This window comes from Bos mutus, chromosome X (genome assembly GCF_027580195.1).
Source record: "Bos mutus isolate GX-2022 chromosome X, NWIPB_WYAK_1.1, whole genome shotgun sequence".
Lineage (NCBI taxonomy): Eukaryota > Metazoa > Chordata > Mammalia > Artiodactyla > Bovidae > Bos > Bos mutus.
The window spans coordinates 129063230-129075330 of record NC_091646.1 but is presented as its reverse complement, the minus strand read 5'-3'; the positions used below and the strand labels follow the sequence as shown (position 1 = coordinate 129075330).

The window sequence follows — 12101 nt, the reverse complement described above, 5'->3', positions numbered from 1 at the left end:
ATATAGACATGTGCATATTTATGTGTGCCTGTATATGTGCATTTTCCCTCTCTGCGCTTGTCTTTGGTATTTCCTGAGTGTTGGAAACCCCCAGATAATCCTAGCAGGGAAGCACGTTTAGAGCCCCTGCCTTAGTCATCTTTTAATTTTACCCTGAGATACGGAGCACCCCTGAGATAAAACTTGGCTGCCCCCCACGCTTCCTTGTGTGCAATTTGGGGTAAATTGCAGCCTACCTGAGGGTCTCATCCGCCAAGTGAAAATAATCCTGCTTGTGGGGTCTGGGGAGGCATAGAAGTGGGGGTGAGGGTCTGGGAGACCCTCAGCAGTTGTCAGAGGTTGACCCGCCATGGAAGGTCCGTCAGCTCATCATTGGTGAGGACGTGGGGAGATGGCGGTGGTGACGGTGGAGAACTCATTTCAGGGGGCCCACGCTGAAGCCACCTGTGTGTGTGTTTGTGTGTGTGTGTGTGTGTGTTGGCTGGAGCAAGGAGAGAACCCCTTGGCCCCTTGCTCTCTGCAAAGGCTGTGTACTTAAGACCTGGCTCATGTGCAATTTTGGTGAACTTGGCCAAATACCAAATGCAGAGTTTTCTAGGGAGAAAGTGTGTGCAGGTGTGTGTTAGTCTCTCTGTCGTGTCCAACTCTTTGAGACCGCATGGACTATAGCCCGCCTGGCTCCTCCGTCCATGGGATTCTCCAGGCAAGAATACTGGAGTGTGCTGCCGTTTCCTTCTCCAGAGGAACTTCCCAAACCAGGGATCGAACCCTGGTCTCCTACATCGACAGCAGTCTTTACCATTTGAGCTACAGGGGAGTCAGGGAGAAACTGAGACCTCCTATTTAGGTGATTTCTTGCCCATTGGCTTATTTTACTGAATTTGATGTGTTTGTGTTCATCGTCCCATGATTTCCACACTAATTATTTTAATGTACGGTAATGGCGACCCACTCCAGTATTCTTGCCTGGAGTAATTCCAAGGGCAGAGGAGCCTGGCGGGCTACAGCCCATGGGGTCGCAAAGAGTCGGACACGACTTAGCGACTACCCCACCACGACCACCATCTTGCATTGTACACCAAAATGAAGATAACGGTGTGTTTTTAAAAAGCACCCAAGAACCATCAGCTGCCGTTGTTAGGGTTTCATTTTCGTTTCACCATTGGCCACAAGAAAGTTGATCTTAGCTTGTTGTGCAGGTTGGGTACTGAAAACAACTTTAGTTCTGAGCTAAGAGATGGGGTTGTAGGAGAGATTTATAAGAGTCGATTAATATTCTAAAGAGTATTGATTAAAGTAGAAGTATTTTCCCCTTAATCCAGTGCATCCCATGGCGTTTCCCCCGAGTGCACTGCTTTTCTGAGCCTTTCTTTGAATGCATTGGACTTCCCTGGTGGCTCAGCTGGTAAAGAATCTGGCTGCCATGCAGGAGACCTGGGTTTGCTCTCGTTGTGCGGAAGATCCCCTGGAGAAGGGAATGGCAACCCACTGCAGTATTCTTGCCTGGAGGATTCCATGGACAGAGGAGCCTGGCTACAGTCTACTGGGTCGCAAAGAGTTGGGCACGACTGAGCGACTAACACTGACATGTTTTCTTACTCCGACATCATTTTCTGTCACCGTAAGCATTTTTGTCCTTATTCCACTGAACTCATCAGTTCTTACGTAGTGATGATGAAAGACGTGGGAAGAGACCTCTTGCACAGACGCCAAATGTTCTCTCCTTTGCGTTCAGACCAATAATATTTTTCAACCAAATCCAGGAGGGTTATCCAAGATAACTGACAGAGAACGTCAAAATTTGCCTTCAGTGCGTGTAAACAGTGGAACCGTTAAGTAGAACGCCTCGTTTAGGTTACTAAATCCACGGATGTGTGAGACTGTCTTCACGTAAGTTTAAAGACTACAGATGGTTTCTTAGAAGTTCCAAGGGGGCCCAGTTCCCTCCTTAGAGGTCTCAGGGCTGGGCCTCCTAGGGGGGCACGTTGGAGACTTGTGGGTGGTCATATCACTGGGGAAGCTACTCTTGTCTGGCCTCTGTAGCATTTTGGTCAGAATAACAGAAGAATCTGGAAATGTTACACAGGAAATCTGTAGCAGTGGGGAAACAAAAGAGACGTCCGTGGGTCCAGTCTTGTTGAGTATCTGGTGTGACCCACTCTGCACGGCATTGCCCGTTTGTCTGTATGCACAGTCTCTTGTAATTCTCATCATCTCATCTGCAACATGACAAGCTCAGGGACCAGTCTAGAAAACTCCAGTGCAGACAGGAACTTTCCCAACTTCTTTCCATGCACCTCAAAACAATCACCCTCCCACAAAATCACGTTTGTGAAACCCTCACGAAAAGGAGATGTATTTAATTGTATGGAACAGCCCTCACATCCACTGGAAGATCCAAATTATTGTACAAATCATGGTCATTTGGAGAAGGGAATGACAACCCACTCTTGTATTCCTGCCTGGATAATCCCATGGACAGAGGAGCCTACAGTCCACGGGGTTTTAAAGAGTCAGACATGCCTGAGTGACTGATACACTCAGATGAATCAAAGAGAATGAAATAAAAAGACTGAGAAGACCATAAACTTGAATTTAGATGACACACTCAAAACGTTGTTTTCATATAATTTTTTTGTTTTAAAAAGAATGTTGTTAAGGGTTTCTCATGGTGACTACACTCTGAAGCAATTGATGGAACAATAGTTCACATAGTAACTGTAGAGACTTAACTCACTAATTAGCAAATAGTCCTGTCATCCCCTTGTATTAGGGCTTCCGTAGTGGCTCAGATGGTAAAGAACCTGCCTGCCGATGCAGAAGATGTAAGAGATGCAGGTTCGATCCCTGGGTCGGGAAGATCCCCTGGAGGAGGGCGTAGCAACCCACTTCAGGATTCTAGCTTGGAGAATCCCCATGGACAGAGGAGCCTGGTGGGCTGCAGTCCACGGGGAAGGAAATGACAACCCACTCTAGTGTTCTTGCCTGGAGAATCCCCATGGACAGAGGAGCCTGGTGGGCTGCAGTCCACGGGAAGGAAATGACAACCCACTCTAGTGTTCTTGCCTGGAGAATCCCCATGGACAGAGGAGCCTGGTGGGCTACAGTCCACGGGGAAGGAAATGACAACCCACTCTAGTGTTCTTGCCTGGAGAATCCCCATGGACAGAGGAGCCTGGTGGGCTGCAGTCCATGGAGTCGCGAAGAGTCGGTAGGGATTGAGCGCCTAACACTTTCACTTCATGGTCATTCTGCTTTCGCTCTCGGTGGGAACCAACGTTCCAGGTCTGTCTCTGCCCCTGTGTTTGTTTTTGACTTTGACCTGTTAGCTCGGCGAGTAAACTAGCAACAGGAGGAGACAACACCTCTGTTTTTCTGTCTCGGTTCAAGGGCATGGTGGTCGGCACATGGGTGATTAGAGTCACATGGACAGAGAGCTCTTTCTTTGTTTTCTGATTCCAAGTTACACCTCGTTTTCATATGTGAACAAGTTTGCACTCAGCTGATTTGATTACACCATAATACACACTTAAGTCCCTGTGATTGCTAACTTAGCCAGCAGTAAACACTTACCAGCTTGAATAAAATCATTTCTGCTTGCAAAGCTCAGCCTGTGCTGCACGGGCCAGCGATTTGGGTAACTTTAGGGCTTTCTTTCAACCCATGTAATGTATACACTTTGCTGAAAGAGGAAAGTTGACCAACACTCCACAATTGTTCCCCATCCTTTAGCACGCTTCCTCAGTTCCTTAGATTTGGACTGGAATTTAGAACTTTTCCAAAAGCCAGTGAAGTAAAACAGATCTCGAAAGTAAGAGAACAGTGAGCTGTGAAACTAAGAGAGAAAAGCCTTAAGAACTGATAATGCTTTAAATGTTTTACAAAGTTTTTTTTAATTATCTACAGATTTATGCTACTTCAGTATTGAAAATGTAGCCTTTTTTCTGTCTTACCTGGATAGTTCTTGAGCTGAGATGCGATTTTAATCCAATCAGATCATATTATTTTCAAATTTTATACATGACTGTTGTTGCTGTTCAGTCGCTAACAGTCGTGTCCGACTCTAAATGTAATTATTAACAATCAATTGTATTGACGTCTACAATTTGAATTCAAACCTTGGGGACTGAACTTTTTCCACCTAGTACCTCCAGTGTTCCACTTTTTGTATTAAAGAGTGTGAAATTTCCCCCTGGTATTTGTCAGAGGGCTGATGGCATGTACATTAAATTTGTACTTTAAATTTACAGGGTCGGGACTCAGAATGTATTAACCATAATCTGTGGATGTGTGTGTGTCATTGATGTGTATCTGTTGCGTCTAATATAAAGTTACAGTTCATGGCTCATACTTCTTTAGAAAATCAACATATCATTTCTTTGAGGCTTCCCTGGTGGCTCACACAGTAAAGAATCTGCCTGCAGTGCAGCAGACCTGGGTTCGATCCCTGGGTCGGGAAGATCCCGTGGAGAAGGGAATGGCAACCCACTCCAGTATTCTGACCTGGAGAATTCCATGACAGAGGAGCCTGGTGGGCTGCAGTCCATGGGGTTGCAAAGAGTCAGACATGACTGAGAGGGAAAGAAAGCAAGTACATTTATTTTGTAAACAATTCAAGGAAAAATCTGATGGAGCAAGATTCTTCTTTCCTTCCCTACGCACATGCAGATACAAATACGCACATCCCTCCTCTTTTTCCATTTTGACAGTATTGATGATGAAATTTGTTTACATTCCACTCTTTCCAGAAAGGACTTGAGATAGCTTTTTAAATTCTAAAATATATTCTGTATATGAAAATAGGAGTTTACATAAAAGATACTTTATGGGATGATCATCACTTTTATAAAAGGAGTAACTATAGTTTCTTTTTATTTTTTATTAATCTTTTTCTTTCTATTGTGGTATAGTCGATTAACAGTGTTGTGATAGCTTCAAGTTGGACAGCAAAGGGACTCAGTCAAGCATATGCATGTATCCATCCTACTTCAAGTGCCCTTCCCATCCAGGCTGACACATAACAGCAGAGTTCCCTGTGCTGTACAATAAGTCTTTGTTACTTATTCATTTTAAATACAGCAGTGTGTCCATGTCCATCCTAAACTCCCTGACTATCCCTTCCCCCATCCTTCCCCCTGGGAACCATAAGGTTATTAGAGAGTATTGAGCAGAGATCCCTGTGCTGTCCAGCAGGTCCTTGTGGGTTCTCTGTGTTCAATAGTGTTCAATACAACAGTGTGTTCATGTCCATCCCAAACTCCCTAACTATCCCTTCTCCCCATCCTTCCCCCAACCCAGCAACCGTAAGTTCACGGCTAAGTCTCTGCATCTACTTCTGTTTTGTACATAAGTTCATTTGTATCATTTCTTTTTAGATTCTTCACATAGGGGTGTCATACAATGATTCTGCATCTCTGCCTGACTCACTTCACCCAGTATGACAATCTCTAGGTCCATCCACGTTGGTGCAGATGACACGACTTCATTCTTTTCAATGGCAGTGTAATATTCCATTGCATATATGTACCACATCCACTTTATCTATCCCTCTGTTGAAGGACATTGAAGTTGCTTCAGAATTTTGACCTGACTCTCTGAAGTCGTGGACATCAGACCCCATGAGTCTTTAATTTAAGGATTTCTGTTCTCTCGCAGTCTCTGTTCCCCAAGAAGAATTACGAGTGCGTGACCAGCTGTGAGTTCCTCAAGTACATCCTGTCAGTGAAGCAGGGAGACTGCCCCTCCCCAGAGAAGGCCAGCGGGTTCGCCGCCGCCTGCGTGGAAAGCTGCGACACGGACGACGAGTGCTCTGGGGTTAAGAAGTGCTGTTCCAATGGCTGCGGGCATACCTGCCAGGTGCCCAAGACTCTGTACAAAGGTGAGGAGCAGGGCAGAGCCGGGGTGAAGGGGCCTGCAGCCTCACAGCTGCTCGTGTGTGTGGCGTGGGAGAGGGTGTCCATCAAAGACGTGACGATGGCCAGGAAACACGGAGCTGCAGGAAAAAATAACCTGCGTCACACAAACATCTGAAAATTTGTGAACTCACATTGTGGTGCAGTGAATCGTCCATGTGAACACTTATCCATGTATTTACTGAAGTACGGTTGATTTACAATATTGGTTTCCTGCGGACAGCCTCGTGACTCAATATAACACCATTGAGTGTAATAATAATAGAATAGAATAGAATAAAAATAATAAAATATATTGTTTTAATATAATCAAATATACCATAGTACAATATGTTATATTTAATATAATAAAGTATATTTTAATATTATAAATATATATTAAAATATAATACTCTTCCTTCACCCTTGGCTTCCCTGGTGGCTCAGACCGTAAAGCATCTGTCTACACTGCAGGAGACCTGGGTTTGAGCCCTGGGTTGGGAAGATCCCTGGAGAAGGAAATGGCAATCCACTCCAGGACTATTGCCTGGAGAATCCCATGGACAGAGGAGCCTGGTAGGCTATAGGCCATGAGGTCGTAAAGAGTCAGACACAATTCATAAAATATAAATATAATAAAGTATATTATATTTAATATAATAAATATATTTTAATAGAATGACTATATATTAAATATAATAAACATATTATAAAATATACATATAATAAAATATATTTTAATATATAGTACATATAATAAAATATATTTTAATAGAATGAATACATATTAAAATATAATAATAAACATAAATATAATGAATATTTATGTATTTATAAATATAATAAAATAATGAAATACATAATAAAATAAATAATAAAAATTTATATATAAATATATATAATAAAATATGTAAATACATATATAATAAAAATCATTATACTCCACTTAAAGTTATTATCAGGACTTCCCTGGCAGTCCAATAGTCAAGACTTCATCTTCCAATGGAGGGCGTATGGTTTGATCCCTGGTCTAGGAGCTAACATTCCACTCGTGGTGAAAAAAGCCAAAACAGAAAGCAGAAGCAATGGTGTAACAAATTCAATGATTATTTTCAAAATGGTCCACATAAAATAAAAAGTCTTTAAAAAGTCATGGCTATGTTGTATGAATCCTGCCGAAATTGACCATGTAGGAAGGCCATCATCAATTCAGGGACTTTATGGTGTGTTTTTCTCGAAAGTGAGTAAACCACCGAGGCTCTACTGGCTTCCTAGGAGTAAATGTGTTTAGATCTTTGGAAAATAGGCTAGGGGTGGCACCCTTGAAAAAGCCATAATGCACGCGTGAGTATTGTGGTTTTCTGTTTGCGTTATCCAAGAAGAGAGGTGTGTTTGCTAGACAGTGCCATACTGACGGAAGTAAGTCAGACATAGAAGGACAATGTCCTATGACATTCCTTACATATGGAATCTAAAAATGAGACAGATGAACTTACTGAACAGAAACAGACTCACAGACTTAGAGGAGGAACTTATGGTTGCGAGGGAGGAAGGATGGGGGAAGGGATAGTCAGGGAGTTTGGGATGGACACACGGCTGTGTTTAACATGGAGAACCCACAGGGACCTGCTGTTCAGCACAGGGAACTCTGCTCAATATCCTGTAATAACCTTATGGTCACCAGGGGGAAGGATGGGAGAAGGGATAGTCAGGGAGTTTGGGATGGACATGGACACACTGCTGTGTTTAACATGCAGAACCCACATGGACCTGCTGGACAGCACAGGGACCTCTGCTCAATGCTCTGTAATAACCTTATGGTCACCAGGGCGAAGGATGGGGGAAGGGATAGTTAGGGAGTCTGGGATGGACATGGAAACACTGCTGTGTTTAACATGGAGAACCAGCAAGGACCTGCTGGACAGCACAGGGAACTGTGCTCAATGTCATGTGGCAGCCTGGATGGGAGGGGAGTTTGGGGGAGAAAAGATGCATGTGTACGTATGGCTGAGTCCCTTTGCTGTCTGCCTGAAACCATGACAACAGTGTTAATTGGCCTATATACCCCAATACAAAATAAAAAATTTAAAGTTAGAAAAAAAAAAAAAGGGTGTTTGCAGGGACTTTTAGTATTTTTGATAATATCTTGAGATCCTGGGCTTTCCTGGTGGCTCAGCTGGTAAAGAATCCGCCTGCAATGCTGGAGACCTGGGCTCGATCCCAGGGTCGGGAAGATTGGGAAAAGGGAAAGGCAACCCAATCTGGTATTCTGGCCTGGAGAGTTCCAAGGACTGCATAGTCCATGGGGTCACAAAGAGTCAGACATGACTGAGCGACTTTCACTTTCACTTGAGATCCTAGATGCTAAGATTGCCCTCTTCCAAAAGACCGGGATGAGGCTTGTCAAACAATTTAGCTGATGTAACACTTTGCCTTCACAGGCAGTTTCTAGGGCACTTGACTCCTGTATGCTGTTACTTGACTGTGCAAACGTAACCAACTTCTTTCATGCCAAACCGATGGTATTGTGTTATGCACAAGTTTTGGACGCCGTCAAAGTATACTCTGAGAGACGTAGCATTTGGTTACTTTTTGGAGTGTGATTTGAAGAGAAAAACAGAATTACTTGGCATTATGCATTACAAGCAGAAAGAGAAATCTCTCTTGCTTTGTCACTTTGACTGTCACACATCAAGTTGATACTGTTGCACTGCTGGTTTTGAATTCAGTGCTTGCTGAGCATTTTCCCGAGTCCTTACTTACATTGTCAGAAGTCCACTGTTAGACTTATAACAACTCGGGTGTCCCAGAAGCCACATAGCTGCACCGCATTCCTCCAGCTTCCTGTTGGAAACATTCTTATCTAAAGTCTGTATAATCCATCTCATTTTCCATTTTTCTCACCCTAAGATCCTTGGAAACCTGGCATAGTTACTATCTCAATTCAAAATAATTGCTGTTTTCTCTTTCTTAACAGACTGACATTTCTTTAATGGATCTGAGTTTTATTATTTCCACGCTTTTTATTATAAACCACAAAGAATGAGTTCTGCCAAAATCTCTCACCACTTAAGTTTTTAACACTCTACTCTTAGGAAACCTTTTCTGTTATCAGAGATCATTTGCTATTTAACTATTTGCATTTACCATAAAAATAGGATGCTATTAGGAGGATTGTTGAAAACCCATTTGCAAAACCTTTTTGTTTTAAAAGTAAGGTGGTTAAAAGAGGCGCTATAAATTATGCTTTTTGTGTGAAAGCAGTGAAGAGTCGCTGTGAATTTCAAGTATGCCTGGTTCACCGAGAATAAGGGGAATATTCCAGAGAGGGCCAGCATAAATGATTAACAATTAAAAGATACCCGCGATTTATTATTTTTTTTATATTTTTTTATTTATGGGTGTGTCCTGTCTTAGTTAACAGCATGCAGGATCTTTAGTTGCAGCGCACAGGCTCCTTATTGCAGTATGTGGGTTCTCCCTTGCTGTGGCGTGTGGTCTCCAGAGCTTGTGGGGGCTCTGTATAGTTTGTGGGACCCGGGTCTCTCTCGTTGAGGCACCCGGGCTCAGTACTTGTAGAACATACGGGCTTCTTAGTTCATCCACTGGATGGGGATCTTAGTTCCCCGACCAGGAACTGAAGCTGCAACCCCCTGCGCTGACTGCAAAGCGGACTCCCCAGCAATGGAACCACCAGGAAGTCCCAGGACGCTTGCACTGGAACCTTCACACGACGCGTTTTTCCCAGGGCTGAAGTCCCTCTCTGCTACCAGTAACTCTGGACGTGGATGTTTGTGGAGAGAGGGCATTCACAGAGAGCCAACCATCAAGACCAGAAACAGGCTCTGTTGACTTGCAAGTGATTTTGGCATAATGAGCATAAGGATAATAGAGGATTATTTGGGGGAAAAAATCATCTAAGTACACATAGAGAGATTTTCCCTTCTCTCTGAAGCATATATCTGTACACATATGTCCTCCTTCTTAAACTTCCCACCCCTCCAGGTTGTCACAGAGCACCGAGCTGAGTTCCCTGCGCTGTACACCAGCTTCCCACTAACTATCTGTGTTACACACGGTCGTGTATATATGTCCGTGTATATATCATGTGTATATGTCAGTGGTACTCTCTCTGGTCGCCCCACGCTCCCCTTCCCACGTGATGTCCACAAGTTCTTTCTCTATGTCTGAATCTCTCTTCCTGCCTTGCAAACAGGTTCCTGTGTACCATTTTTTCTAGACTCTGCATACATGCATTGATATGATCCAGCAGTCCCACTACTGGGCATATACCTTGAGAAAACCATATAATTCGAAATGACACACGCACCCCAGTATTCACTGCAGCACTGTTTACAATAACCGGGACACGGAAGCGACCTGAATGTCCGTCAATAGATGAAGGGATAAAGACATGGCCCACGGATGTTGCTGTTGTTTTAGTCACTAAATCGTGTCCAGCTCTTTTGTGACCCCATAGACTGCTGCCTGCCAGGCTCCTCCATCCATGGGATTCTCCAGGCAAGAATACCAGAGTGGGTTGCCATTCCCTTTTCGAGGGGATGTTCCCAACCCAGGGATCAAATCCATGTCTCCTGCGTTGATGGGCAGATTCTTTACCACTGAGCCGCCTGGGAAGCCCGTGATGCCTATATACAATGAAATATTGCTCAGACACAAAGAGGAACAAAATTGTTTCACTTGTAGTGATGTAGTGATGTGTAGTGATGTATAACTCTTGTTACACAGAGTGAAGTAGGTCAGAAAAAGACAAGTATTGTATGAAAGTGAAAGTCGCTCAGTTGTGTCTGACTCTTTGCGACCCCCATGGGCTATACAGTCAATGGAATTCTCCAGGCCAGAATACTGCAGTGGGTAGCCGTTCCCTTCTCCAGTGGATCTTCCCAACCCAGGGATGGAACCCAGGTCTCCCGCATTGCAGGCGGATTCTTTACCAGCTGAGCCACCAGGGAAGCCCAAGAATACTAGAGTGGGTAGCCTATCTGTTCTCCAGTGGATCTTCCCGACCCAGGAATTGAACCGGGGTCTCCTGCATTGCAGGCGGATTCTTTACCAACTGAGCTATCAGGAAAGCTCAAGTGTTGTATATTAGCACAAATATGTGGGATACAGAACAGTGGTTCTGAAGTACACACTTTTTCCTCAAGAAGAACACGCTCCATCACGGGTTGAGCTCGACCAGTCCCACTGTTAGCCCCGCAGTGCCGAGGCTGAGGTTGCGGGCCTCTCTGGGGCGATCTGGTGGTTGACATCATACACACCTCCAGGGCCTAATCCCACCTGCCCAGCTGTCCTGTCATCTCTATTGTGACTGTCCAGCTACTATAAGAGGGCCCTCAACTTCAAGCTGTCTTTGGGCGCCCCTGTATTATTATATTATAGGTTGGTTAAAAGATATATCGGGATCACTTAGGTTAAATCTAATACCATCACTAATTAACCAGTCGTTTTAGGCTAATAAAGAACATGGAGCTTTTTTTCTCTGAAGGTAATTTTTAGCTAATTTCTGGAGTTGTAGGAATGGCTGCCCACTCCAGTATTCTTGCCAGGACAATCCCATGGACAGAGGAGCCTGGAGGGGTAGAGTCCATGGGGTCACAGAGTCGGACGTGACTGAACGACTAACACTTTCTACTTTCAGTATTTAAATGAGACATGAAGCATATGCCTTGTGAAGGGCTTCCCTGATGGCATAGACAGTAAAGAATCTACCTGCAGTGCGGGGGACCCAGGTTCAATCCCTGAGTTGGGAAGATCCCCTGGAGAAGGGCATGGCAACCAACTCCAGTATCCTTGCCTGGAGAATCCCATGGACAGAGGAGCCTGGCGGGCTACAGTCCACAGGGTCACAAAGAGTAGGACACAACTGAGCAACTAGCACACACACACACACATATGTGAAGAAACAGACACTCCTGGACAGACCTGTAAGGTCTTCAATTTCCGTTTGTTCATTGTTAACTTACTGAAGTGTCAGTCTCATAGGGAATCCCAAAAAGCATTTTTCTTTGTTTATAAATTTATTTTTTTGACGGTACTGGGTCTTTGTCTCTTTGCCAGGCTTTCTCTAGTTGCTGCAGTGGGGGCTACTCTCTTAATTCCAGTGGTTTCTCTTGCTGTGGTGCATGGGCTCAGTTGCTCCCTGGCACGTGGGAATCTTCCAGGACCAGGGATCGAATCCATGCCTCC

At 44.2% G+C, this 12101-nt stretch overlaps 1 protein-coding gene across 2 annotated transcripts in view; it reads left to right on the top strand.

Annotated features, from left to right (window-relative positions):
- Positions 1 to 12101, top strand: part of ANOS1 (anosmin 1) — a 211627-nt gene that overhangs the window by 134936 nt on the left and 64590 nt on the right. For both annotated transcript variants that reach the window (XR_011463178.1, XM_070365572.1), the window contains exon 4: positions 5656 to 5878. Coding sequence is in view for 1 of the 2 variants with exons in the window: in XM_070365572.1 (XP_070221673.1) it covers positions 5656 to 5878 (223 nt within the window). In the remaining variant the exon portion in view is untranslated. The remainder of the gene's footprint in view (positions 1 to 5655; positions 5879 to 12101) is intronic.